This window comes from Alexandromys fortis, unplaced genomic scaffold, assembly GCF_014885135.2.
Source record: "Alexandromys fortis isolate MF-2015 unplaced genomic scaffold, M_Fortis_MF-2015_v1.1 scaffold_392, whole genome shotgun sequence".
Taxonomy (NCBI): Eukaryota; Metazoa; Chordata; class Mammalia; order Rodentia; family Cricetidae; genus Alexandromys; species Alexandromys fortis.
This window is the reverse complement of record NW_026068295.1, coordinates 147,786-173,856: the sequence shown is the minus strand read 5'-3', so window position 1 is coordinate 173,856 and position 26,071 is coordinate 147,786. Positions and strand designations below refer to the sequence as shown.

At 41.2% G+C, this 26,071-nt stretch overlaps 1 protein-coding gene across 50 annotated transcripts in view; it reads left to right on the top strand.

The window, feature by feature from the left end:
• Muc16 (mucin 16, cell surface associated) overlaps positions 1 to 26,071 on the top strand; it is a 187,966-nt gene that overhangs the window by 78,119 nt on the left and 83,776 nt on the right. For 42 of the 50 annotated variants that reach the window (XM_050132491.1, XM_050132490.1, XM_050132488.1 and 39 more), the window contains 18 exons: positions 6,698 to 6,822; positions 6,909 to 6,976; positions 9,100 to 9,272; positions 10,066 to 10,101; positions 14,402 to 14,526; positions 14,734 to 14,801; positions 15,799 to 15,971; positions 16,075 to 16,110; positions 16,914 to 17,038; positions 17,437 to 17,504; positions 18,339 to 18,511; positions 18,595 to 18,630; positions 19,315 to 19,371; positions 23,819 to 23,943; positions 24,077 to 24,144; positions 25,026 to 25,198; positions 25,291 to 25,356; positions 25,498 to 25,554. In XM_050132491.1, the coding sequence (XP_049988448.1) occupies positions 6,698 to 6,822; positions 6,909 to 6,976; positions 9,100 to 9,272; positions 10,066 to 10,101; positions 14,402 to 14,526; positions 14,734 to 14,801; positions 15,799 to 15,971; positions 16,075 to 16,110; positions 16,914 to 17,038; positions 17,437 to 17,504; positions 18,339 to 18,511; positions 18,595 to 18,630; positions 19,315 to 19,371; positions 23,819 to 23,943; positions 24,077 to 24,144; positions 25,026 to 25,198; positions 25,291 to 25,356; positions 25,498 to 25,554 (1,752 nt within the window). The remainder of the gene's footprint in view (positions 1 to 6,697; positions 6,823 to 6,908; positions 6,977 to 9,099; positions 9,273 to 10,065; positions 10,102 to 14,401; positions 14,527 to 14,733; positions 14,802 to 15,798; positions 15,972 to 16,074; positions 16,111 to 16,913; positions 17,039 to 17,436; positions 17,505 to 18,338; positions 18,512 to 18,594; positions 18,631 to 19,314; positions 19,372 to 23,818; positions 23,944 to 24,076; positions 24,145 to 25,025; positions 25,199 to 25,290; positions 25,357 to 25,497; positions 25,555 to 26,071) is intronic. The other 8 variants (XM_050132493.1, XM_050132446.1, XM_050132443.1 and 5 more) reach the window with 7 other exon arrangements.

Sequence of the window (26,071 nt, the reverse complement as noted above, 5' to 3'; positions counted from 1 at the left end):
ACACCTATCTTAGAAGGAGCTTGAAAGTGTCAATGTTTCTAATATTAGGTACTGAAAGATGGGATGTCATAGTAAATCCAGCAATTTCATCAACTAACAACCTTTATTGACCACCTAACCTGTGCCAGACACTGGGAGGCATATGGCTAATCACAAAAAAGTATGTACCCTCAGAATTTATAGTTTTATGGCAATTTCGATAGCGTTGATGTTGGTGTTCATAGTTGTTGACTGAGGTTACTGTTCTGCCCAGTTCCCGCAGTTGTTAAGTCCCAAAGAAATCACACAGAGGTCTAAATCAATTATAAACTGATTGGCCTATTAGCTCAGGCTTCTTATTAACTCTTTTTTAAAAAAATATTTATTTATTATGTATACAATATTCTGTCTGTATGCATGTCTGCAGGCCAGAAGAGGGCACCAGACCTCTTTACAGATGGTTGTGAACCACCATGTGGTTGCCGGGAATTGAACTCAGGACCTTTGGAAGAGCAGGCAATGCTCTTAACCACTGAGCCATCTCTCCAGCCTTCTTATTAACTCTTATAACTTATATTAGCCCATAATACTTGTCTATGTTAGCCACATAACTTGGTACCTTTCTCAGTGAGGCAGTCACATCTTTCTTGCTCAGTGTCTGGCTTCCTCTCTATCTGGGTGATGACTGCAGACTGACTTTTCCTCTTCCCAGAATTCTCTTGTTCTCTTTGCCTCGCCTCTACTTCCTGCCTGGTCATCCAGCCTATACTTCCTGCCTAGCTACTGGCCAATCAGCGTTTATTTAAAATACAAGTGACAGGGTACAGAGCATTGTCTCACAGCACATAGTGTTAATACTGATGGTGTTATTCACAGTGTTAATGGCAGTAATTATGCTGATGATGGTAATGATGATGGTTGTCATGATGGTGGTGGTATTAAAAGTGTAATATTGTGATAGTAATGATGTGATAATTACTAAGCTAGTGCTGATAATGATAATGGTATTTTGATGGTGCTAATGATAGCTACAATGGTGATATTGGTGATGCTGATGATAGGATTGATAATAGTGAAAACAGTGTTGAATGATAGTGATGATAATGATGACGATGGTATTAGTGGTGGTTGTGTTAATGATGAGGGTGATGATCCTGTTAATGGTGGTGATATTGATGATGATGGAGTTGGTAGTGATAGTGTTAATAATGGTGGTGGTGGTGAGTCTAATGATGGTGGTGTTAAAGACAGAGATGATGGAGTTGGTAGTGATGGTGTTAATGATTATATTGATGAAGACAGTATGAGTAATAGTGATTGTAGTAGGATGAACATGTTTAGTCATGGTGGTGGTGATAAAAATGATAGTAATGGTGATTATGACAATGATTGTATTGGTGGTGTTAATAATGGTGTTAGTGCTGATAGTATTAGTGGTAATGGCAGTGGTAGTTTTGATGAAAGCATCGATTATAGTGGTTATATTATTATAATAATGGTGTTGATAATGATGTTGATATCAGTGATGACAATGTTGATTATGTTGATGTGGGATGGTAATGATGAGCATGATGGCAATAATAACAGTGATTGCAAAAACAATGGTGGTGAAGATGATGATGAGGATCATGGTGCCAACAAAGCTGAAAAATAATCCCTGACCTAAATACTGGATGCTATTCAATATTATACTACTAACCTAACTAGTTGTATTTCATATTCTTTTAGAGCAAGCTTTACAGGCAATATAGGTATAGAAAGACTTTTATTACTCATTTTCTAAAGTCAGCATATATTAGTTATATAAACAGTTGATTTCACTATGCCATTTTCTTTTCTTCCTTTTTTTTAATTTAATTTTTTAAAATAACTATCTTTTCTCATTTTACATGCCAAATCCAGTTTCCACTCCCTCTCTTCCTCACTCTCCCTCCACTTTCCCCCATCCTATCCCCCCATTCCAGCCCCCTCCACTCCTCAGAGAGGGTAAAGCTTCCCATGGGGAGTAAAAATGTCTAGCACATTGCTATGAGGTAGGACCAAGGACTTCTTCACTAAATCTAGGATGAGCAAGGAATCACTCCAAAGAGAATGGGTTCCAAAAAATGAGAACAAGCAAAGTGGATAAATCTTGGGCTCACTGCCAGGGGACCCACAGTCTGCACCACCCTTACAACTGTCACCAGCATTCAGAGGGCTTAGTTTGGTCCTATGCTGCTTCCCTCCTGTCAGGCTGAAGTTTGTAGGCTACCATTAGCTCAGGTAAGCTTTTTCAGTGGGTATCGCCAAATTAAATTAAAAGAGTTGTAACCACTTTGTTCCTATTCTTAATACTCCCACTCTTCATCTAGACTTTAAGAGCTCAGTTCAGTGCTCTGCTCTGGGTCTCTGTATTTGCTTCCATCAGTTGTTGATGATGATTCTATGATGACATTTAAGATAGACCTCAATCTGACTACAGGGCAAGGCCAGTTTGGGCATCCTCTCCACTATTGCTTAGGGTCTTAGCTGGGGTCATCCTTGTGGTTTCCCTGGAATTTCTTTAGTGTCAGGTTTCTTGCTAACCCCATTCTGGCACCCTCAATCAAAATATCTCCTTGCTCTTCTTCTCTGTCCTTCTCCCATCTCTACCACCCCTTTCCCTCGAGTTCTCCTCCCCCTCACCTTCTCTCTTCCTCTATTTCTACCTTCATTTCTCCCCCAGTTCCCATGCTCCCAATTTTGTCAGGTGATCTTGCCTATTTCCTATTCCCAGGGGAATCTATGTATGTTTCTCTTACGGTTCTCCTTGTTACTTAGCTTCTCTGGGGTCATGAACTATAAGCTCCTTATCCTTTGCTTTACAACTGGTATTAACCTGTGAGTTGGTACATAGCATGCTCATCTTTCTGGGTCTGGGTTACCTCACTCAGGGTGGTTTTTTTTCCTAGTTCTAGCCATTCACATGCAAATTTCAAGATGTCATGGGGTTTATTTTTGTTTTGCTTTGTTTTGTTTTAGCCACTGAGTAGTACTCCATTGTGTAAGTGTATCACATGTTCTTTATCCATTCTTCAGTTGAGTGGCATCTATGTTTTTTCTAGGTTTTGGCTGTTATGAATAATGCTGCTATGAATATAGTTGAACAGAATATCCTTTGGGTAAATGCCCAAGAGTGGTATTGCTGGGTCATGCAGTAGGTTGATTCTCAATTTTCTGAGAAACCGCCATATTGATTTCCAGACTGCTTGTACAAGTTTGCATTTCCACCAGCAATGGAAGAGTGTTCTTATTCTACATCCTCTCCAACATAAGCTATCATTGATGTCTTTGATTCTGACAGGTTTAAAATGGTATCTCAGAGTCATTTTGATTAGCATTTCCCTGATGGCTAAGAAGTTTCAACATTTCTTTAAGTTTCTTTCAGTCATTTGAGATTCTTCTGTTGAGAATCTGTTTTTAGATCTATACACCATTTTTACAATTTATTTTATTTTATATTGTGTTGTTTTTATTGAGCTATATATTTTTCTCTGCCCCCCCCCATGGTTCCCTATGTTCCCAATTTACTCCAAAGATCTTGTCTCTTTCTACTTCCATGTAAATTAGATCTATATATGTCTCTCATAGGGCCTTCTTTGTTGTCTAGGTTCTCTGGGATTATGAATTGTAGGCTGGTTTTCTTGGTTTTATGTCTAAAAGCCACTTATATGTGAGTGCATATGATATTTGTCTGTCTGGGTCTGGGTTACCTCACTCAATATGATGTTTTCTATTTGTAAATTTCAAGTTGTCATTATTTTCTACTGCTGAGTAGTACTCCATTGTGTAAGTGTACTGCAGCATTTTTTTTATTCATTCTTTGGTTGGAGTTCTGGTAGAATTATGCACTGAAACCATCTGACTCTTGGCTTCTTTTGGTTAGGTCACTTCTGATGTCTGTTTCAACTTCTTGGATATTATATATCTATTTAAATTGTTCACCTGGTCTTGATTTAATTTTGTCATGTGGTACCTATCCAAAAATTGTCCATTTCTTTTACATTTTCCTTTTTTTTTTTTTTTTGGAGTGCAGGTTTTTATAGTATGACCTAATGATTCTCTGAATTTCCTCAGTATCTGTAGTTATGCCACCCCTTTCATATGTGATTTTGTTAACTTGAATATTTTCTCACTGCCTTTTGGTTAGTTTGGATAGTTGTCTATCTTGTTGCTTTTCTCAAAGAATCAGCTCTTTGTTTCATTGATCTTTGGATTGTTTTCTTTGTTTCTATTTTGTTCTTTGTTTCTATTCAGCCCTAAATTTGATTATCTCCTGTCATCTACTCCTCCTTGGTGAGTCTGCTTCTTTTTGTTCTAGAGCTTTCAAGTGCGCTGTTAAGTCACTAATGTGAGCTTTCTCCACTTTTTTTATTTAGGCACTTAGTGCTATGAACTTTCCTCTAATCACTGCTTTCATAGTGTCCCATAAGTTTGGATATTTTGTGCCTTCATTTTCGTTGAATTATAGGAAGTCTTTAATTTCTTTATTCATTTTTGACCTAGGGATGGTTCAAAATAGCACCGTTTAATTGCCATGAGTTTGTAGGCTTTCTGAGATTAATGTTGTTAAATTCTAACTTTAAACCATGGTGATCTGATAAGATACAGGGGGTTATTCCTATTTTTTCTTTGTTACTAAATATGTACTCAGTTTTAGAGAAGATTCCATGAGGTACTGAGAAGAAGGGATATTCTTTTGTGTTTCAGTGGAATGTGCTGTAGATGTCTGTTAAATCCATTTGAGTCATGACATCTGTTAGTTCTCTTACTTCTTTTGTAAGCATCTGTCTGGTTGACCTAACCATTGGTTAGAATGGGGTGTTGAAGTCTCCTACTATTAGTGTTTGGGGTTTGATGTGCGATTTAAGCTTTAGTAATGTTTCTTTTACAGTTGTGGATGATCTTTTATTGGGATATATGTGTTCAGGATTGAAACTTCATCTTGATGGATTTTTCCTGTTTGAGTATAAAATGTCTTTCTCCATATCTTCTGATTGATTTTAGTTTGGTCTATTTTGTTAGATATTAGAAGAGTTACACCCACTTGTTTCTTAGGTCCATATGATTGGAAAATCTTTCCCAACCCTTTACTCTGAGGTAATGTCTGTCTTTGAGGTTGAGGTGTGTTTCTTGTGTACAGCAGAAGGATGGATCCTGCTTTCATATCCATTCTCTTAGCCTGTGTCTTTTTATAGGTGAATTTAGTCCATTGATATTAAGAGATATTAAGTAATTGCTAATTACTGTTAATTTTTGGTGGTAGTGTTTGTGTGTTTCCGTTCTTTATGGTTTGCTGATGTGAGGTTATCTGTTGCCTGTGTTTTTGTGGGTGCAGTTAGCTTTCTTAGGTTGGAGTTTTCCTTCTAGTACTTTCTGTAGGGCTGGATTTGTGGAAGGGTATTGTTTAAATCTGGTTTTGTCATGGAGTACCTTGTTTTCTCCATCTACGGCAATTGAAAGCTTTGCCAGGTATAGTAGTCTGGGCTTGTACCCGTGATCTCTTAGTGTCTGCATCATATCTGTCCAGGAGCTTCTAGCTTTCATGGTTTCATGGTTTCCATTAAGAAGTCAGGTGTAATTCTGATAGGTCTGCCTTTATATGTTACTTGACCTTTTTGCTTTGCAGAGCTTCATATTTTTTCTTTATTCTGTATGTTTAGTGTTTTCATTATTATATACAAGGGGACTTTTTTGTCCACTCTGTTTTGTCTTCTGTAAGCTTCTTCTACCTTCATATGCATATCCTTCTTTAGGGTTGAAAAGCTTTCTTCTATGATTTTGTTGAATATATTTTCTGTGTCTTTGAGCTAGAGTTCTCCTTCTTCTACCTGTATTGTTCTTAGGTTTGTTCTTTTCATGGTGTCCCAGATTTCCAGAATGTTTTGTGTTGAGAATTTGTTAGATTTAACATTTTCTTTGACTGATGAACCTATTTTCTCTATAGTAACTTCAACAATTGAGATTCTCTTTTCCATCTGTTGTATTCTGTTGGTTATGTTTGTTGAACAAAGGTAGGAAATCAAATTGCAATCAGCAGGGCTAAAATGATAGGTCAGGTGATAAAGTGCTTGCTTTACAAATCTAAAGAAACAAGTTCTCTTCCCAGAACTCATAGGTTCACTTGTAATCTCAGTGCTTCAGAGATAAAAAAAAAAAAGTAGGTTCCTGGGGCTGTCTGGCTAACTAGGACAGTTGATCTGGTGAAATGTAGACTAAAGAGACCATACCTGAAAAAGAAATAAAAATAATAGGTTACAGAAAGTGTTCAAGGATTGACATCCAAGGATGTCCTTCCCCACCTCCATACATACATACACCCCACCCCCACACCATACATAGGCATATACACATACACACACATTCCCATTTATATGAACAGAGACGCAATAAAGAGCGGTCACATGTAGTTTGATTTATGGTTTATATCTGCTGTGGTTTAGGAGCCAATTGAGCAATTGGTAAAGGTTGTAGGACATCCACTCTCTTGCACACTCAGATACCACACACACACACACGAATACAGAGGAAGTATACATTCCTATTTGAATTTGTTCAAGGACAAATTGAGTGGAGTCTTGTGATACAGAGAATAAGGGCCTTACTTTCGGAGGACTGGTGTAGGCTATAGAAAGGGTAAAACAAGGATCCCATGCAAGCTGAAGACAGATTTTCTTTTCTCTGCTTTTTGGCTTTGCAGCCATGACCCATTCCCTGGTGCCCTTTACCCTCAACTTCACCATCACAAATCTACAATACACACCAGCTATGAAACACTCAGGATCCTTAAAGTTCAACAAAACAGAGAAGGTCCTGCAGTACCTGGTAAGAGTTCTTATATAATACCCCCCTCTTCTACCTCTTAATCACCCCTTCAGTTTCTTACTCTTTCCTCTCTCCTTCCTCTCCAGCTTGCTGCTGTGTTCAAGAATACCACCATTGGTCCATTGTACTCTGGGTGCCAACTGATCTTGCTCACGTAAGTCTTAGGTTGTTTGCTTCTCATATACCCCACCTTCCCATCAGTGCAGCACTGAGGACCTGGGATGCTATTTCTCTTGAATCTTCTCCCCAGTTCTTAACCTCTGAACTTCTTTCTGGTCCTAACCAAGATGTTGAATATACCCCCAGGGATAATTTCTCAGCAATGTTCAAAATTAATCATCATTCAAGAAAATGTGTAAATCCAAACTGTTTGTGGTATGCTCCCCTCTCTTTTTAAAGATTTATTTTTATTTGCATGTGTGTGTTTGTGTGTGTGCAGATTCATATGTATCTACCCATGTGCATGCATGTGCAGCAGTCTGAGAACAACCTATTGGGTCATTACCTTCCTTACCTCTTGTTTATGAGTTAGTTTCTCTTGTTATTTCTGCCTCTGGGCTGTAAATGCAAACTTTCAGCTGATTCTCCTGTCTAGGTCTCCCATCTCTGGATGTCAGTGCTCATGCTGGAATGACAGCTGCAAACAACTCTACCCAGGTTTAAAACTTCCATTGTTAGGGTTATGCTACCCACACTCTTCTCCAGCCAGTTATCTCATTGCTTTCCATGTTCATTTCCTAACCCATCTTAGAACTGTTCAAGGGGGCTGAAGAGTTCTGTGCTCACAGCTAAGACAAAAAAGAACTACGGAATCAAACAGCTAAGTTATTTGCAAGGTCATTGAGCTAAACCACCTGTTTGTTTTTTAGGCTTATTCTGAGCTGATAGATTAAAGGTTGTAGGACCCCTGGCAAAAGTTAAGCATTTCTAACTCGAAAATGCTCACAGCTCCAGAAAACTTCACATGAATGTGTGTGTGTGTGTGTGTGTGTGTGTGTGTGTGTGTGTGTGTGTGTGTGATATGAGAGTGTATTGCTATACCTGCTTGTCTTGGTATGTTTAGCCCAAGGTTGACATGGGATGTCTTTAATTGTTTCTCTACCTTCTATTTTTGTGACAATTTCTCAGTAAACCTGAAACTCACCCTTCCATCTGTACTAGCTGGCCAATGAGATGCAGGGATCACTCCCTTAGCTCTGGGATTAGAGATATGTACTGCCATGTCCAGACATTTGTGTGGCCTCTGGGATTTGAAGTTGGGTCTTCTGTTTGTGCAACAAGTGATCTTACTCACTGAGCCATGTCTTTAACCCTAGAATTTCTAGTATGTCAAGTTGATATTCATTTTTTGAATATTAAAGAAATTTAAACTTCATGTTAAAGATAAAAATTGGTAATATATATACAAATATTCCAAAATTTGAAATGTTCTCATATCTGAAAAAAAGTCATCCTAAGCATTTCAGATAAGAGATACAACTTGAATGTGCATGAATAAAAATTCTGCCATCTCTAGTCCCAGTTTGCCTTCTTTGTCCAGTTATTATTCATAAATTGTAGATTTCTTTTGCCTTGTAAGAATGCTAATTTTATCTCTGTAGTGTGTGTGTATGTGTGTGTTCATGCATGAATTGCTGTATACATATCTATGTGTACATGCATGTGGAGGCCGGAGGTCAACCTCAGTTATTATCCCTCAGGTCTCACCACCTTGTTTTTCATTTGTTTGTTTGGTTTGTTTTTGAGGTCTCTCCTTATCTTGGAACTTTCCAATATGGCTAAGTTGGCTGACCAGTGAGCCCCAGAGATCTATGTTTCACATCCCAAACATCAGACTTACATGTGTATACCACTAGGGTCAGCTTTTTACCACGGGCTCTCCAACAGCACTCAGGTGCTAGTGTTTACAGGGCAAGTCGTTACTGACAGCGCCATCTGCCCAGCCCTCTTGTGGTATTTTCTGACATTATTATTCTTTTTTGTTCAAAAAAGAATTTTATTTTCATTCATATGTAAGTGTGTGTCTATGTGTGAGCATGCATGCACACATGCATGTGGGTGCTGCTGGAGTCCAAAAGATATCATGTGTCCTGGAGTTGCAGGCACAGGGGTTATGAATTGCCCAACAGACATGCTGGAAACAAAATTCAGGTCCTCTGCAAGAATGGCAAGCACCATTAGCTTATTGGGCCATATCTCCAGCTCTCAGACAATCTTACAAGCCTCCTCATCATCCACTTTGAATTTATTCTCATCCCTATATCTCCATGCGCCCAGACCTGAAAAGGATGGATCAGCCACTGGAGTGAACATGATCTGTACTCATCGATCTGAGCCCACAGGCATAGGGCTGGACCCAAAGCAGCTGTACTGGGAGCTGAGCCGTGAGACCCATGGCATCACCCAGCTGGACTTCATAACCCTAGACAAGAACAGCCTTTATGTCAATGGTGAGTGTGTGAGCAGCTGCAGGTATCTTCCCCAGGGAGTTCATTATACATTCTAGGCTCTAGAACACACACACACACACACACAGTTAGAAAGACAGAGAGATGGAGAGACAGACAGCAGGAAGGGAAGACAGAGAGAGGGAGAGAAAAGAGGGAAAGGAGAGAAAGGAAAGGAAGATGGAAACATAGGAAAAGATAAGCAATAGCTTTTCTGGAAATAAAGGAGAGACTAGATACCAAAGTAGCAGGGGGTGGATATGAGGTGAATTGCAGACAACCTGATAAAGAATTTCTTTATGCTCTAATTATGTTTTCTAGATTTTGTCTACAGAGTCTTCAGTGTGTGTGTGTGTGTGTGTGTGTGTGTGTGTGTGTGTGTGTGTGTTGCTGGAATTCATGTATGCTGGACAAGTGCTTTCCTATTGACCTCTGATTTTTAGCACTAGCCCCCAGAATCTGCATTTTGAGAGCAGTGGGTAAATATGATTTAAAAATAAATCCAAGTTAGGTCAGGCAACACATACCTGTTCTCCAGCTACTTGTATATGATGATACACACCTGTGATCTCAGCCACTTCAGAGAGCTATAAGCATAAAGATCATGAGTTCATGATCTATCTGGGCTATAATGTGAAACTCTGTCTTAATCAAGTAGAAGTCTAGAGATCTAAATAAGTGGTAGATCAATTCCCTAGCATGTTCAAGGCCTTAGATGCTACCCTATTGATTCCAGGCTTTTGCAACTTTTTCATTCCTTATTCCTTGAATATTAACTTTATTTTTCTTTATACAGGTTATAACCATTGGCTCCTGACCTCAAACACTAGCAGTAAGTAATCTGAACCCACATATCATGTCACCTTTTTTTTTCTACCCCGTATGCCACATCCCTAGAAAGGGAAGGAGCCCAAACAGCTCCTCATCTGCAATCTTTATCCCCTTACTCAGAAAAGATACTCTCAGAACAGATTCAGACAGTGAAAATGATTTTACGATATTTTGAGGAGCCCTTACCTAGAGAAAAGCATTTATTTTCTCTTTGATTCATTTTAATTTTCATCTAATTGCTATGGCTTCTACTAGTATCCTGGCAATAAGTACAACTCCTGTCTTGGGCTCTTCAGGTATGAGTTTCTACTTTTGATAGCTTTCTACAGGGTGGGTGAAATGGCTCAGTTGGTGAAGTGCTTACTATACAAGCACAAGGACCGGAGTTCAATTCCCACCATCCACAAAAAGAGCTGGGCATGGTAATATGTACTTGGAATCTTAGCACTGGGGAGACATAGGAAAATGTGATACCTACAAACCTCTCATGTCCTGTGACAGTGGGACATTAGGAAAGCCCTGAGGGTTCATTCATTCATTCCTTCATGCATGCAGCAAGTATTAAGAACTTACTGTATTAAATGTCCTGATGATGTGACATAAACAAAATAGTATGGACTCTAAACTCTCTACAGTGATCAGAGAGCAGGGCAGACAGAGAAGAAAAACAGAATTATACGGATAAGTGCTCAATTAAAATAGATGGCCCAAGGGTGAGACCTGTGGGCACCTGGATGAGTTTCTCTCTACTTACGCTTCTAATGACTTCAGTCAGCAGAGATAAGGGTCTCGAACGGTGACATATTGAATTAAAGAACTGGGAATGAGAACTTAAAAAGACAAGAAATAAGAAGACAAAAAAAAAAAAAAATAACTGGAACCAGGAAGTTTTGCATAACCTGATGACTTATGCCAAATAAGTTTATTACGAAGTCGGTATCATATATACTCTTTCCAAGAGGGAAATGTCCCAGGTCAGCAGAGAGCTAAGTCAGTTAATGGTGGGAAAGAGGACAGGATACTTCAGATACAGCTGCTTTAGGACTTAGGGTAAGAACAGCCCAGAAAAAAAAAAGGGTATCAACCTCAACTTCTCCTCGGAGACACTGACTCTAGCATCAGACTGGCCTTGCCAAGTCCATTCCCAGACAAGGACACAGAAGTAAAATTTCTTCTGTCCTTTCATTAGGGACTCTGAGAAAGACCTGGATCAGTCTGGCTCCCCACATTCTTAGGGGTGTGTGTGTGTGTGTGTTGTGTAGATATTTGTGTATGCATGTGCATGCCAAAGATCAATGATGGGTGTTGTTCCCATATGCTCACCACATTTTTTTTTTTAAGATAGTGTCTGACTAACTTGTAGCTCACCGATTCAGTTTTACTATCATCCAGCCAACAAGTTCCAGAGATCCTCCTGTCTCTGTCTTACCGGTGCTCGGACCACAGGTGTGTAGTATAACACTGCACCCAGGTTTTTGAATAGGTTCTGAGGATCTGAAATCAGGCCCTTATGTTTGTGAGACAAGCGCTGGACTGACTGAGCCATCTCCACCGCCCCTTTGTTTTCAACTGAGGAGAAATGAGAACATACTCTATACACAGACCTGAGAAATCCAATGTCATCTAGTATGGGTGGGCTCTACCTCGGCTGAAGTTCAGTATCCCATACCCAGGCTTCTCATAACTGTGCACTGGCTCTGTTGAAGATTCTGAAAGAGCAGACACTGTTCTTACCTTATTCTAGTCTCTTGTTTTACATTGCTGAAAGTGCTAAGGTGTGAGGTTCAAGGTGAATGCTGAGGCAGACCGTGATTTAGGGTAGGAGACACATTAGAACAGTAATTATTCAGTCCCTTGGACAGACAGCACAGTGGTGGCTCTGATGAAAGATCAAGTCCATGAAGTGCAGTGAGGATCCTTTCTTAAAGATCTAAGAGGAAGAGGGTGATTCATGTAGTCAGGCTGTCCCCGATTCCTAGATGGGCATCAGGCTGTCCCTGATTCCTAGGGAGAGGAAGGAGAGGGACTTTACATTTCCAAGAAAGAATGTGTGACTCTTGGGGTGTGGAGGAAGTGAGAAGAGGGGCACACAGCTAGTTTCAAGTGTACTGTGTGGAACGTGTCAGCACTAATAGTGCTCTGAACATGCTGGCGTGTGGCATCTTCAAATCTGTGAGCTGCCTGGGGTGGGTGGGGAATATTGTCTGCAACTCTCCTGGAATCTGAGAACCTGAGGAGTCTATTAGGGGCTTAGAAATTCACAGACAGGCTTTCTGTAGGGAGCTTCTCATTTCCAGTACAATGACTGCTGCAAAGAAAGACGCTGCTGCCAGTGGGCGTGGCCAGAACTGCAGTCCGCTCTAAATTCTAGCAAACACAAACATGTACCCAGGGTATACTGGTCACTGATTACTTATGAAAATTGAGGTTTCTCTGCATCTACTTCCATCAGTTACTGCATGCATGTTCTGTGATGATAGTTAGGGCATTCCCCAATCTGATTCCTGGGGAAGGCCAGTTCAGGCACCCTCTCTACTATTGCTAGGAGTCTTAGCTGGGGTCATCCTTGTGGATTCCTGGGAGTTTCTCTAGCACCAAATTTCTCCTTAACTCCAGAATGGCTCCTTCTTCAAGATATCTCTTTCCTTGCTTCCCTTCTCTGCCTCCCCCGCCCCCGACACAAGCTAGTGGGTGCTCATTCACTCTGGACTGATAGCTAGAAAACCTGCATAGGACTCAATTAGGCCCTCTGAATGTGGGTGACAGATCTGTGGCTTGGGCAGTTTGTGGGCCCACTAACAGTGAGACTAGGATTTATCATTAGTGCATGAGCCGTCTTTTTGGAGCGCATTTCCCATAGACGAACACTTTTCCCAGCCTTTACACAGCCAGAGGGCCTTGGTCCTGTCTCAACTGGATACGCCAAACTCTGTTGACTCCCCTTGGGAAGCCTTACCTTTTCTGAAGCATAAAAGGGGGACTATTAGGGAAAGGTGGGAGAAGAGTGGGAGGAAGGGAGGGAGAGAGGGGAACTGTGGTTGGTGTGTAAAATGCAAAACAAAACAAATAATTAAATAAAATTTTAAAAAGACAAAGAAAATTGAGGTTTCAGTATCATCTGGACCTGTCCATGGACCTTGGTAAAAGATCCGAGGATAAACATACTGGGGCCACAAAGGCTGGGCTTGACTCAGACCCAGTTTGGAGATTACATGAGTAATTTCTTCTTGGCTCAAATTTTATATATATAAAATAAGCTTCCCAATATCATCTCCCACCAAATCAATGGCTCCAATTTAAGGAACACATGTAAAATAGAGTATAGCCCCAATGTATTTCTTCAGATCGTTCTTATCCTGTGTGCATGTGTATGCACACTCGGGAGTAACTTGCACGTATGTGCACATGCCTGTGCATGCTGCAGGCCAGCCTTAGGTGTTATTCCTCAGATGCCTTCTAGACTTTGTCTTTTGAGACAAGGCATCTCAATGGGCTGGAACTCACCAAGTAGGAGAAGCTGACTGGTCAATGAACCCCAGAAATACACCTGTTCCCACCTCCCCAACACTGGAATTAGAAGTATATACCGCCATGTCTGGCTTTTGTTGTGTGTGAATGAGTTCCAGAATTAAGCCCTGATCCTCATTCTTGACTTTAGTCACTGAACTGCCTCTCTAGTCCACCCTCTGCCTTTAAAAATATTTTAAAAATTAATTTTTGCTTGTGTGTGCACACAGACATGTGTGTGCATAAACAATGGCATGAGTGTTGAGAACAGAGGACAGCCTATGGGAACCGGCAGTTTATTTCTAGTGTGTGGGTCCTGGGTATCAAATCCAGCGTAGCGAGCAAGTGATTTTGCTGAGTCATCTCACAGATTCTAAACCCTTTACCTTTATGAAAGGAGAGAGAGACATGGAGGTGGGGGGGGGAGAGGGGGAGGAAGGAAGGAAGGAAGGAAGGAAGGAAGGAAGGAAGGAAGGAAGGAAGGAAGGAAGGAAGGAAAAGTATGTACATGGGTTGCATTGCAGAAAAACAAATTGGATTAATTGAAAACTTAGGAAACAAAGATGCATGTTGGAATTTTATCATCACAGGGTCTGATGTGTTCAGTGTCTGCACCATGGGGTACTAACCCCCACAGAGAAATTCTACTCAGGTTTGGTACATGGCAGGTGATGCTGGATCCACCCCCTTTCCTGGGAACCTGTGATCCTAGAGGAAGAATCTAGTGCTGGAAAATACCCAAGTTCACAGAGGAAGCAGCAGCTCATAATATCTTTCTCCTATGCCCATTGTAGTGCCAGGCTCTCCTCTGGTGCCTTTCACCATCAACTTCACCATCACTAACCTCAAGTATGAGGAGGGCATGCGTCAACCTGGATCCTGGAAGTTCAATGCCACGGAGAGGATCCTCCGAAGACTGGTAAGAGCTCTGCCCAGTAAATGCATAATTTCCCACATATGTAAGCCAATGCCTATCAGTTAGATGGCACTTTGCAGAAAGCCCCACCAACCTCAACCTTGTTCCACAGATTCCAGCTTTGCTCTTGGAGGCTAGCTCCACACATCTCAAAAACAGTTGTTATTCCCTCAATCCCTGTAGTCACAGCCTTCTCCCCTTTCTCCACAGCTATGGTCTTTGTTCAATAAAACGAGCATCAGCCTTCTGTATTCTGACTGCAGACTGTTCTTGCTCAGGTGAGTTCTCAAATTAAACAAGCCAGAGATCCTCAATGCGTCCCAGACCCAAAGTGTGGTTGGGGTCTTTCCTTTTCTCCTGTCTGTACATTACCCATGCAGCATTTAGGAAGCACTGCATCCAGCATCCAAAGTGTCCTCAAACCCAACAACTGCTACTTGAGCCAGCCCCACAGCAGCAGACCGCAGCAGGTTGATGGCCTTTCCTGTTCATCCTTTCTCAATTTCAACTTCATTCCCTCACTGTGGAAAAAGGGAGCCTTAAATTCTATCCCCAGAATTTCTCTTAGACGATTATTCTAGTTTCATTTCTGTCACTGTGATAAAACACCTCAACCAAAAGCAACTGAGAGGAGAAATAGCTTATTTTAGCTCATACTTTCAAGTGACAGGGAAGTTACAACCACTGATGACTGAGACAGGCACATCACACCCATGATCAAGAACAGAGAAATAAAAGCAGGATTGCTCTCTCGCCTGTACTTAGCTTCACTTCTCCATTCTTATACAGTTCAGGGTCCGCTGCCTAGAGTATGTTGCTGACCACAATGGGCTAGGTATTCCCGCATTCACTAGCTTGATTAAGACCAGTCCACACAGGCATGACCACAGGTCAAACCAATGGAGATAACTCCCTATTTAAACTCTTTTTCCCCAGTGATTCAGGTGGACAGTTGAAGCTAACCAGTACAGACACTAATGTCTTTTCTCTTTGCTTTTATTGCCAAATTTTTATCTGTCTTAAACATGAACTCTTTCTTCTTCACACCATGAGAATGCAGATTAGTGTCTCACAGTCAATAAAAATTTTTTACTCCATGTCTGCTTGGGTTCACGGGCTACCGGAAGTCAGTACACTCAGAGACACTAGGCCTGAGGTATCACCTCTACACCAGTCATCTCACCTCCCCTGGCTCCTTCCTCGCCTGCCCCCATCAATCTAAGATGCGTTCCAGGCAATCTCTTTATCATCATTCTCCTCATCTCTCCTTCTCAGGTCTGAGAACGATGGAGCAGCCACAGGGGTAGATGCTATCTGTACTCACCGTCCAGACCCCACTGAGTCTGAGCTGGACAATGAACAGGTATATAGGGAATTGAGCGAGCTGACCAATAACATCACCCAGCTGGGCCCTTATGCCTTAGACCAGAACAGCCTTTACATCAATGGTGAGTAGTGGCCATATGTGCTCTATTGCAGAATATACATCCTCCCTTCCCAGCCTCCACTTCCTCACCCTGCCCCCTTCTCGCTCTTTTATTATCTTTTCAGGTTATACACACCAGAACCTGTCCATCATACCCATTAGTGAGTATTATGAGGCTCCATAAGTATCTTCTACTCTGTAAGTCACAGCCCCGTGAAGTAAAAACAAAAGCCCTGCATTCATTTCTACTGACCTCTCCAGCTATGGCTGCACAGAAACTTATGCCCTTGTCCTAAGTCAGGCTAGGGATATAGCACTTAGTAAAGTGCTTGCATCAGGCCTGGAGTTTGATCCTTAGCAACCATGTAAAAAGCCAGGCATAGTGGTGCACATTTGTAATCCTACATAAACAGCAGGATCCTTGGGGTTTACTGGTCAGCCAGCCTAATTGAATTGGGGGTTCACGAGTCTTACAACCTGGCCTGAACAGTGAGCACTGTACTGGGAACTGAGCAGGCTGCCCAATGATATCTCCTAGCTAGGCACCTTACACCTTGGTCTTAAAACACAAAGTAGACAGTGCCTGAGGAAGAAAAATACCAAAGGGGCTGGATGAGGAAGTAAATGCTGCCACAGTCTTCGCTGAAGAATTGCTTTAAACCAGTAAGTATGGAGACTTCAGAAAAGCTTGGCTTTTTAAAGGAACTTCAGGAAGGAAAGAAACCTATAGAGATTTTGCCAACTGGAGAGACATATGTCTTTTCTTTCTGCTTCATGGTGAAGTCAGCCACACACACCAATCCTTTGTTATTTATTTGAAGGTATGGGGTCTTCTTTCCAAGGAAACGTGTTTCCTAGAAGAAGAATCTCCTCTGTGCAAGACTATACACAGCTGATGCTCCACGTTCAAGTTCAGAGAAAAACAATTGTCTTAGTGTGTGTCTTTCCTACACCCCCTCTGCAGCAGCAGTCCCTGTCCTGGTGCATTTTACTATCAACTTCACCATCACTAACTTGGCGTTTGAGAAGGACATGAGTCGCCCTGGATCCAGGAAGTTCAATATCACTGAGAGAATCCTGCAGAGGCTGGTGAGAGTCTTGCTAAGTGCGCCTAATACCACACACAGATGTAAGCCATGCCTACCTGTCACACAAACCCCTGGAAGCTGCTGACAGTTCTGCTCACTGCACCCAGTGCCGCACACAGGTATAAACCATACCTACCTGTCACAGAAGCCCCTGGAATCTGGTGAGAGTCCTGCCCACTGAATCTAACACGGCACATAGGTGTAAGCCATACGTCCCTGTTACACAAGCCACTGGAAGAAGAGTTTATCCCTAACCGCAAAGATCAAATCTTACAAGAAGACCTAGCCCATCTCAGCCTGACCCCAAGGATGACATGTCTCGGGACCTTGCCAGTCTCATGTCAGCCCCACTTTTACATGCTCGTTTCTTCCTCTCACTCCTCTAACCTTCTTCCACAGCTGAGGCCCTTGTTCCAAAAATCCAGTGTTGGTCCCGTGTATTCTGGCTGTGTCCTGGCCTCTCTCAGGTGGGTTTGGGGATATGGAAATGGGGTGTGAGAGCTAAAATGTACCGAATTTCCTTCTGTTGTTTTTCTGCGTAGCTTCTGTTCAGGTGAAGTGAGGAAGCCCTGACACAAGGTATCTTCCAATCCTACCACGTCCCCGCAACTATATCCATACTAGTAGACCATCATCACAATTTTACTGTTCCTGGTTATCCTGTCTGAATTCCCAATCCCATTTTCTGCCTTTGGAATAAAAAGAGGCTGCCTTACACATTTAAAATTCTGTTCTCTGATTACTGTGAAGAAAAAAAAATATTTTCCACTTGCTGTTAGGCCTAAATCCATTTCTCACTTGTCTTAGATATGTGAGTTCCTCAGATCCCAAAACATGAGAGTGAAGATTTGATTCATGTATTTGATAAAAATTCATAACTCCATGACTACTGATTATGTCAGTCTAGGAGAAATCAATATGCTCCGAATCTAGCTCTGGCTTCTGGTCTTTTCCAATCTTTTTTTTTTCTTTGTAAAAATTGCTTATTTGTCCAGTATGCACATGTAAATGCATGCATGTATTTGTGCATGTGTGTGTGTGTGTGTGTGTGTGTGTGTGTGTATGAACACACCGGTACCATGGCATCCTTGTGGGAACCAGAGGATAATTTATTGACACTACAATGTGGGTCCCAAGGATGGAAGCCAAGTTGTCAGGACTGATGGCAAATTACCCCATCTGTTGATCTCTGGGCCTCTATCAGCCTTTTCATTTACTCTGACTACTCCCTACCCTATCCTATTTCAGGATGCTTTCTTAAGGAGTCCTTTATTGTCCATTGTTTTACCTGTCCTTCCCAGATCTGAAAATGATGGTGCAAGCACAGGAGTGGATGCGGTCTGCACTCTCCACCTCGACCCCACTGGCCTGAGACTGGACAGAAAGATGATGTATTGGGAGCTCAGCCGGCTGACGTATGGTGTCAGCAGGCTGGGCCATTATACTCTGGACCAGAACAGTCTCTATGTTGATGGTGAGCAATGGCCACCTTCACTTTGATATGATACCTCCATATCAGTATCCCCCTTCATTTTCAGTCTTTCATTTTCTTTGCAGGTTACACACATCAAAACCTGGCTACCACCACAAAGAGTGAGTATTCTCAGTTTTTATAAATCTCTACCATGCCTATGATTCCTACATCTTTGGAGTGAAAGAAGTCAAAGGCCCAATGTCCATTTCCCAAACTGTGGTGTGAGACTTTCCCTGGAGAGAGGAGACATACAAACATCTACTCATCCAAGAGAGAGAACTGATTATGCACCGAAGTAGCAACTACACTACCATCCAACTTGGGTAACCAGTGAATTTATTAGGGTTACTCAACAAAAGCAGAGGTGACTCAAAAACAGCTTCATTGTCAATAGCCACCTAGCATGGGTCAAAACTCAGAGAAACTGGATCCCTGGAGCTCCTACTTGACTTGCAGGAGTCTCACCAGGTCAGACAGTCTCTCCTAGGCAGCTCAGCTGGTCAGAACTTTCTTCCTTAAATGTTTTCCATGGCCTCTTTAACCTTGGCCTCTCAAGAATCTTTAGCTTTAGCTTTACCAGACTTGTGAAGTTTGTTTATTTTTTTTAAGGCTCATGAGCCTCCCCTCTCCATTTTCGAATAAGTGTTTCAATTCAAAGCAAATTGCTAAATGATACAACCTCATTTCTAGCCTGTGATGGACAGAGACAAACACAAAATTAACCCCAGCATCTGCATTTTTTCCTTGATATCTCCAAGCTAGTGGGGTTTCTACTCTAATCATCTGAGAATTTACCTCCACAGTCTCTGTGATGACCACGGCTTCTACAGCATTGACTACCAGCTCTCCCAGCCATACAGGTAGGAATTCTCCTCTCTGAAGACATTCCTAGTGGTTCTAGAGTCTTAGAGTCAGGAGGAGGAGTGGAGGAAGTGACATGTTCCAGAGGATCCTAAGGTTAACTCTTGATGACTTTCACAGGTTCATCCTAGGCCACCAAGAATCCCTTTAATTCTATTTCCTGGTATTCAGAATCTCTGGTAATTGTTTTCTGATGCTTGTTGGTGGCGATGGATGTCTAAATCCTTCCCCAGCCCTTAGAAGGATGAATACAGGCAGGGCTGTTGGCTGAGACTAGATATCTAGTGTGCAGTCACTGGTGTGATATCAAACATCTCAGCAAAAGATCAAATTCCTAGTTTATTGACTAAGCAATTTTCATACAGCTTACTTAAAGGACTCCTGTTACTGAATAGATAAGTTTTTATTCTGGATAATTTGTCATAACTATATTCCTTAATATAAATATGCATAAGATCCTGTACTATGTGTAGAAACTATAGTCATAGTCTTTTTTTTTTTTTTTTTTTGGAGCCTGTCCTGGAACTAGCTCTGTAGACCAGGCTGGTCTCGAACTCACAGAGATCCTCCTGCCTCTGCCTCCCGAGTGCTGGGATTAAAGGCATGCACCACCATCGCCCGGCTAGTCATAGTCTTTTGTTGTTGTTGTTGTTGTTGTTTTGGAGGATTGCATTTATTTATTTGCATTGGTGTTTTGTCTGCCTGTATGTTTGTGTGAAAGTGTCAGATCTTGGACTTACAAAGAGTTGTTAGTTGCTGTGTGGGTGCTGGGTACTGAGCCAGGGTCTTCAGGAAGAACAGTGAGTTCTCTTAACCACTGGGCCATCTCTCCAGCCCCTCTATAGTCATATTCTTTCATCAGGCTTTTAAAAGAAAATTTGATTTGTCCATAATTGATGGACCATGACAAATCATTTCTTTATTTTCAGGATTATATTCTTCATTTATTTCCACCTTATCTGTAATGTTTTTATTGTGAGAATTATTTAAAAAATACCGGGCCTGTAATGGGTTCAATGGGTAAAGGCTACAAATCTGAGTTCAATCCCTGGATCCCACATGGTAGAAGGGGAACACCAACTCCTCCAGGTTGCACTTTGACCTCTATTTGCCCATGTATATGAAATTAATATATGAATAGTACAGTAATATATCCTGTATTCAAGCTGTATTCTGTGATCTGGGCAAGTTATTTAATTTCTCATTGGCTCAGGATTTTTTTATTTACATTTACTTGTTGCTTGATTAATGTGTGTATATCATTATGCACAACTGGAAGTCAAAAGACAACTTGAGTTTGTTCTGTCCTTTTGCCATGTGAGTTTCAGAGATACAACTTAAGTTGTCTGGCTTGGCAGCCAGCAGCTTAATCCACTAAGCCATTTTTGCCAGTCCTCATTGCCTCCGTTTTTGAATTTGTAAAATAGATATTGTAATAACTAGTTGGTCCGTAATAACAAAACTGTTGTGTGTAAGCTCATTAAACTGATCTCTAACACAAATTACCAACATAATGTTTCTACTGAATGTGGGGAACAATATTGAGGCTTGGGCAGTCTGTGGGGCCACTTGCAGAGGGACTAGAATTTATCCCTAATGTTTAAACTGACATCTAGGAGCCCATTCTCTTTGGAGGGATACTTTGCTTAGCCTAGCTATAGGGCAGAGAGACTTGGTCTTGCTTTGAAGTGAAGTGTCAGACTTTGTTGACTCCCCATGGCAAGCCTTACCCTTTCTGAGGAGTGGATGGGTGATAAGGAGGGGGAGAAAGGAGGCACAGAGAAGGGGAGGGAGTGGGAATGGGAATAGCTGTGAAAACTGAAAAACGATTGTATCAAAAATTGTAGAAGTTAGCTTGATTTGGGAAATAACCAGGCTAGCTAAAAGATAAAACAATTATGTTTTTATTTACTATAAGGAGAAAACTCATAAAACAGGAACAAGAAGTCAAAGCTCAGCTGTGGTGCCAGGGCATCAAGAGAGAGAGACCACTTGGGCCATGTGCCCATTTTTTTTCCTCGGGGGCCCAGAAAGCCACACCTAACTTGGTCCCACTTTTAAAGATAATTGGCTAACAAAGCTTCCCCATAACCTTCCCCTTTTGTCTAAACAAGAGTGATCCAAACCCAATACAAAACTATATACAATGGGAACAGATATCAAGTATAAAATTACAACCAACATAAACAATGTTAAGAAGGAACACATGACTAATGTTTTAATAAACATTCTATTCCAAAGAGTCTAAGTCTTGCATCAGAAATAAGCTTGGCTAAATCATTAGAGGAAGGTAACTGCGACTATTTAATCTTCAGCCCCATCAAAGACCTGAGAAGGGAAATATTACTTGAGTAGGCAGGAAGTGCAATCAAATGGCTTCCAAAGCAAGCAGTATATGATGGAGACAATTGGCTATCTGAGCAAACATCGAAAGGCTCATTGGCAACGTTAAAGCAACCAACTTTGAATAAGGCCTAGCATAACTGGCAGACCATTTTTAGAGGCAGGAAACTTTTTAGAACTGTCTTGGCAAAATTTGACAGTTCTTTTCCTTGTGTTCTGCTTATCCAATCCTGATACCGTGTACTTTGTCAGTGGTTGAGGCATGGGCAGTTCCTTGCCCAAAAGTTAATTGTTCTAAGAAGAAAGCAAACTCTGAGTGGAGTATTTTTGGTGCTTAACATTGTCTCAGAAGTAGATTGGTGCTGTCAGGAACAATCATGTCTAGTATCAACAGAACCCTAAGTTATTTAAATATCATGGTCTACAGATCCTTGAAGTGACTGAAGGTTAGCTATCTAGGCAGAAAGCAATCTCTATGTATCTAAAGACCTAATTAATCTGATTACATGTATAACAAACATGAACAATGGTTGACCTATAATATTTAATACCTGTATAACTTAAAGACTAAGACTTCAAGTCAGAATATTAAATAATCTGTAAACAAATGTGTAGCAAATCAGGACAATGACCTAAAAATGTAAACAATGTATAAGTATCTTGATCAGAGGTAACAATAATATATAATATAATACAAAACTATATCCTAAAAGTTATATCAATATACGAAATGTCTTAAACAGAGGTGGAAACGTGCATATATACAATCTGAAAGAATAACTTTGCATAGGTTAACAAATACTGTAAACAGGAATAACAAATATAATTTGAGCTTGTATCAATATACAAAAAACTATACCAATGTAAATTATCCATAAATAATAGCTCACAAGTATTCACTTTATTATCCACTATTATTATCCCTTTTTTTAAAAAAAAAATCTCTGAACCTACATAGTTTCCACCCCAACCCTCCACCTGATATAAGTAATAATCAACAACCACTCAACAGTGTTCCCAACACTAAGGACAAACTTTTTTTGTGAGAGGGTATGTTGTCCTCTAGAATTGATTCCCACTGTCATGGAGGTAATGTTTTTTTATGGGATCCTGCAAAAGTAAAGTGATGGTTGAGTTTCAAGATTACTGTCTCGTATAGTTGCAAATGATTTTCAAGCAGTTGGTAGGGTTTTTTCCAAAGTTCTTATTTGGAGTTCTGGCCAGAACATCATGAGAAGGTGCACCATAAAAAAAAAATCTTAGTTAAAAAAAAAAGAATAAAAATAAAAATAATACTAAGGGTTGGTGTGATAGCTGAGTTCTAAAGTGCTTTCTTTGGAAGCTTGAGAATCAGAATTCAATTTCCCAAACCCTATGTGTGTTAGAGGAGAGAGAGAGAGAGAGAGAGAGAGAGAGAGAGAGAGAGAGAAGAGAGAAAGAAGAGAGAAGGGAGAGAGAAGGAGAAAAAGAAGGAAGAAAGTGATTTGGTGTCAGGTACTAACAATCCTAGCTCATGGGAGATAGAGCCTTGATCACTGGAACTCACTAGTCAAGCCTACTTGATGAGTACCTGGCCAGTGAAAGACCTTGTCTCAAGAAGAGCAAGATGGACAATTCCTGAAGGAAAGCAATCTAGGCTGTCCTCTGTCATCCACATGTGTGCACTCCCACATACACATGACCCCCAAGCCTATGTGCATATGCACACACACAAGTATATGCACATATGCTCAATCACATCTATATCTAAACACACACACACACGTATTCAGTGAATAAATAAGCACATGTCAAGAACACATTTGGTTTAAACAAAAATTCAAAAAAGAGAATGCTTATGTGACTTTCATTCTCCTGAGAGTCAAATATAATTCCTTTCTGGTTGATAGTATATTTACCAGCCTAGAAGAATCCTATTCATCCTTGATAACTATCAGGTGAAACTGATGTTTGAGTCTTCTCTAGGTGGAAACTGTCCACTTTTGAAGAAACCCCTTCTGAGTGATAGAAGATGCATTTGTATGCCCCAAGTCAAGTTCAGAAAGAGAAAATAAGATAAAGTTCAGATAATGTGTTTCTCACATCCCTTTCCTCCTCTGGCAGCAGCAGGCCCTGTTCCAGTGCCTTTTACCATCAACTTCACTGCCACTAATCTGGAGTATGTGGATGATATGGGTCACCCAGGATCTAGGAAGTTCAATGTCACTGAGAGACTTCTGCAGAGCCTGGTGAGATACCCACCCCAGTGTATAAAGGCCCACCCACAGATGGAAGCTGCACTCACCAAACCATGTCACAACAAAGAAGGCCCTAACCCTAAATTTTCAGCATTGTTCTCATGCCTCTTATTTTTCTCCACAGCTTGGAACATTATTTAGTAAAACCAGTGTCAGCCACCTGTACTCTGGATGCAGACTAACAATGCTCAGGTGAGACCTTATAATAATAGTCTAGGGGCTGCAAGAGAGTACAGTCAATAAAGTACTTGCTGACCAAGCATGAGGACCTGAGTTTGATTCCCAGCACCCACCTTAAAAGCCAGTGATGATGGCATGTGCTTGTAAACCCAGCATTGGAGAAGTAAATACTGGAGGGTCCCTGGGATTGGGTGACCAATCAACATTCCAAAAATCAGTGAGCACTAGGTCTATAGACAGACAGACATAGAGAGATCTATCTCAAAAAACAGATGGCTCCCAAGAAAGAATAAACACTCAAGTTATTCTCTAACCTCCATATACATGCATAAGCATGAACACACACACACACACACATACACTGGAGCAGGCAGTCTTTCCTCAAGTATTTCTAAACCAGTTTAGTCAGCTTACCTTCTGTCTTTATGTCCTCAACTTTGGGGAATTTAGGACACGTACCACATTGCCTCCTCAGCTATCCCCAAAGCCTGCAAACCACCACATACAGAATCCTAATACTCTTAATTCCTTCCTTTATCCCTGACTTTGGAATAAAGGAAGATTGCAGGTGCTGTTTTAAAGTTCAGTGCATAGGACATCTCTTAAGACAATTTCCCACTCCCAATCCCAGTTTTCATCCATTGTAAATAGGAGCTCTCTAGACCCTGTGACATGAGGACATAGGTTTAAGTCTCTCAGTCTCACTCCATGTCTGCTCACGGCCACAAGGTAGCTACTAGAAATCAGTACATTCAGAGAGGGTAAGCCTATCTTTTCAGCAAATATACCAGATGCTCTCTTTCTTCTGGCCCTTTCCAGTCTTATGACAGACACTTCTGGATCCCTCCCTAGGTAATCTATTTAATACCAATCCCCCTGTCTCCCCTTCCCAGGCCTGAGAACAATGGAACAGCCACAGGAGTAGATGCCATCTGCACCTACCAGCCCAACACTTCTAGTGGAGGGCTGGACAGAAAGCGTCTGTACTGGGAGCTGAGAAGACTGAACAAAGGCATCATGAAGCTAGGGCCCTACACCTTGGACAAGAACAGTCTCTATGTCAATGGTGAGCTATATTTCAGAGTCATGCTCCTTTCCTCCCACACCACTGCTTCTCAACCCCACCCCATTTCCACTCTTTTGTTGTTATCTATGCAGGTTATATGCAGCAGACTCTGGCCACTACCCATGGGAGTGAGTATCCTGAGGCTCCAGTATTCGTGAGTAAGCCCATGAACTGGAATCTCTATTCCATGCTTGAAATTCACCTTCATTTAGGGATGAACAGGGAAGGGGCTGCTTCCTTGTATCCCCCCCATGCAAAGGTTCCCCAGTCAAAACAATTAAATTGATTTTGCTTTTCAGCATTAGTGATGGCTACTGTTTCTGAAGGACTGCCACACACTTCTTCAGCACCCACAGGTATGAATTCCCCTCTGTTGAGATTCTCCCAGTCATTTAAAAGAATGGCAGAGGGCAGATGAAAAATCCCAGAGGGTCCCAAATGGATCTCACAGGCTCTTCCCAGGTCACTGAGGAATCTTTAATTCTCAAACACTTCCCTAGCACCCTTTATCCTAAAACATCCCTTAGAACCTACTTCTGAATCCTATTGGCCCTTAAGTTCTAAATCATCCAGCATTCCTGACAATGGTATATTTCATCAAGACTGTTCACCAAGGGGATTTATTTAGTCTATAGTAGCTGCTGTATGAGAATCCAGCACATTAAGCAATAAATATCTAGTTTATCTAGTAATCAATGAGTTTGTTTTAATAACTATTTTTGGCACTGAAGATATAGCTTAATTGACAAAATGCTTGCCTAGCATTCATGAAGTTCTGAGCTCGAACCAGCATCACACAAATTGAGCAGTGAAGTTCTTGCTTGTAACTTGGGAAGCAGAGGCATAAGGACCAGGAGTTTAAGGTCACTGCTG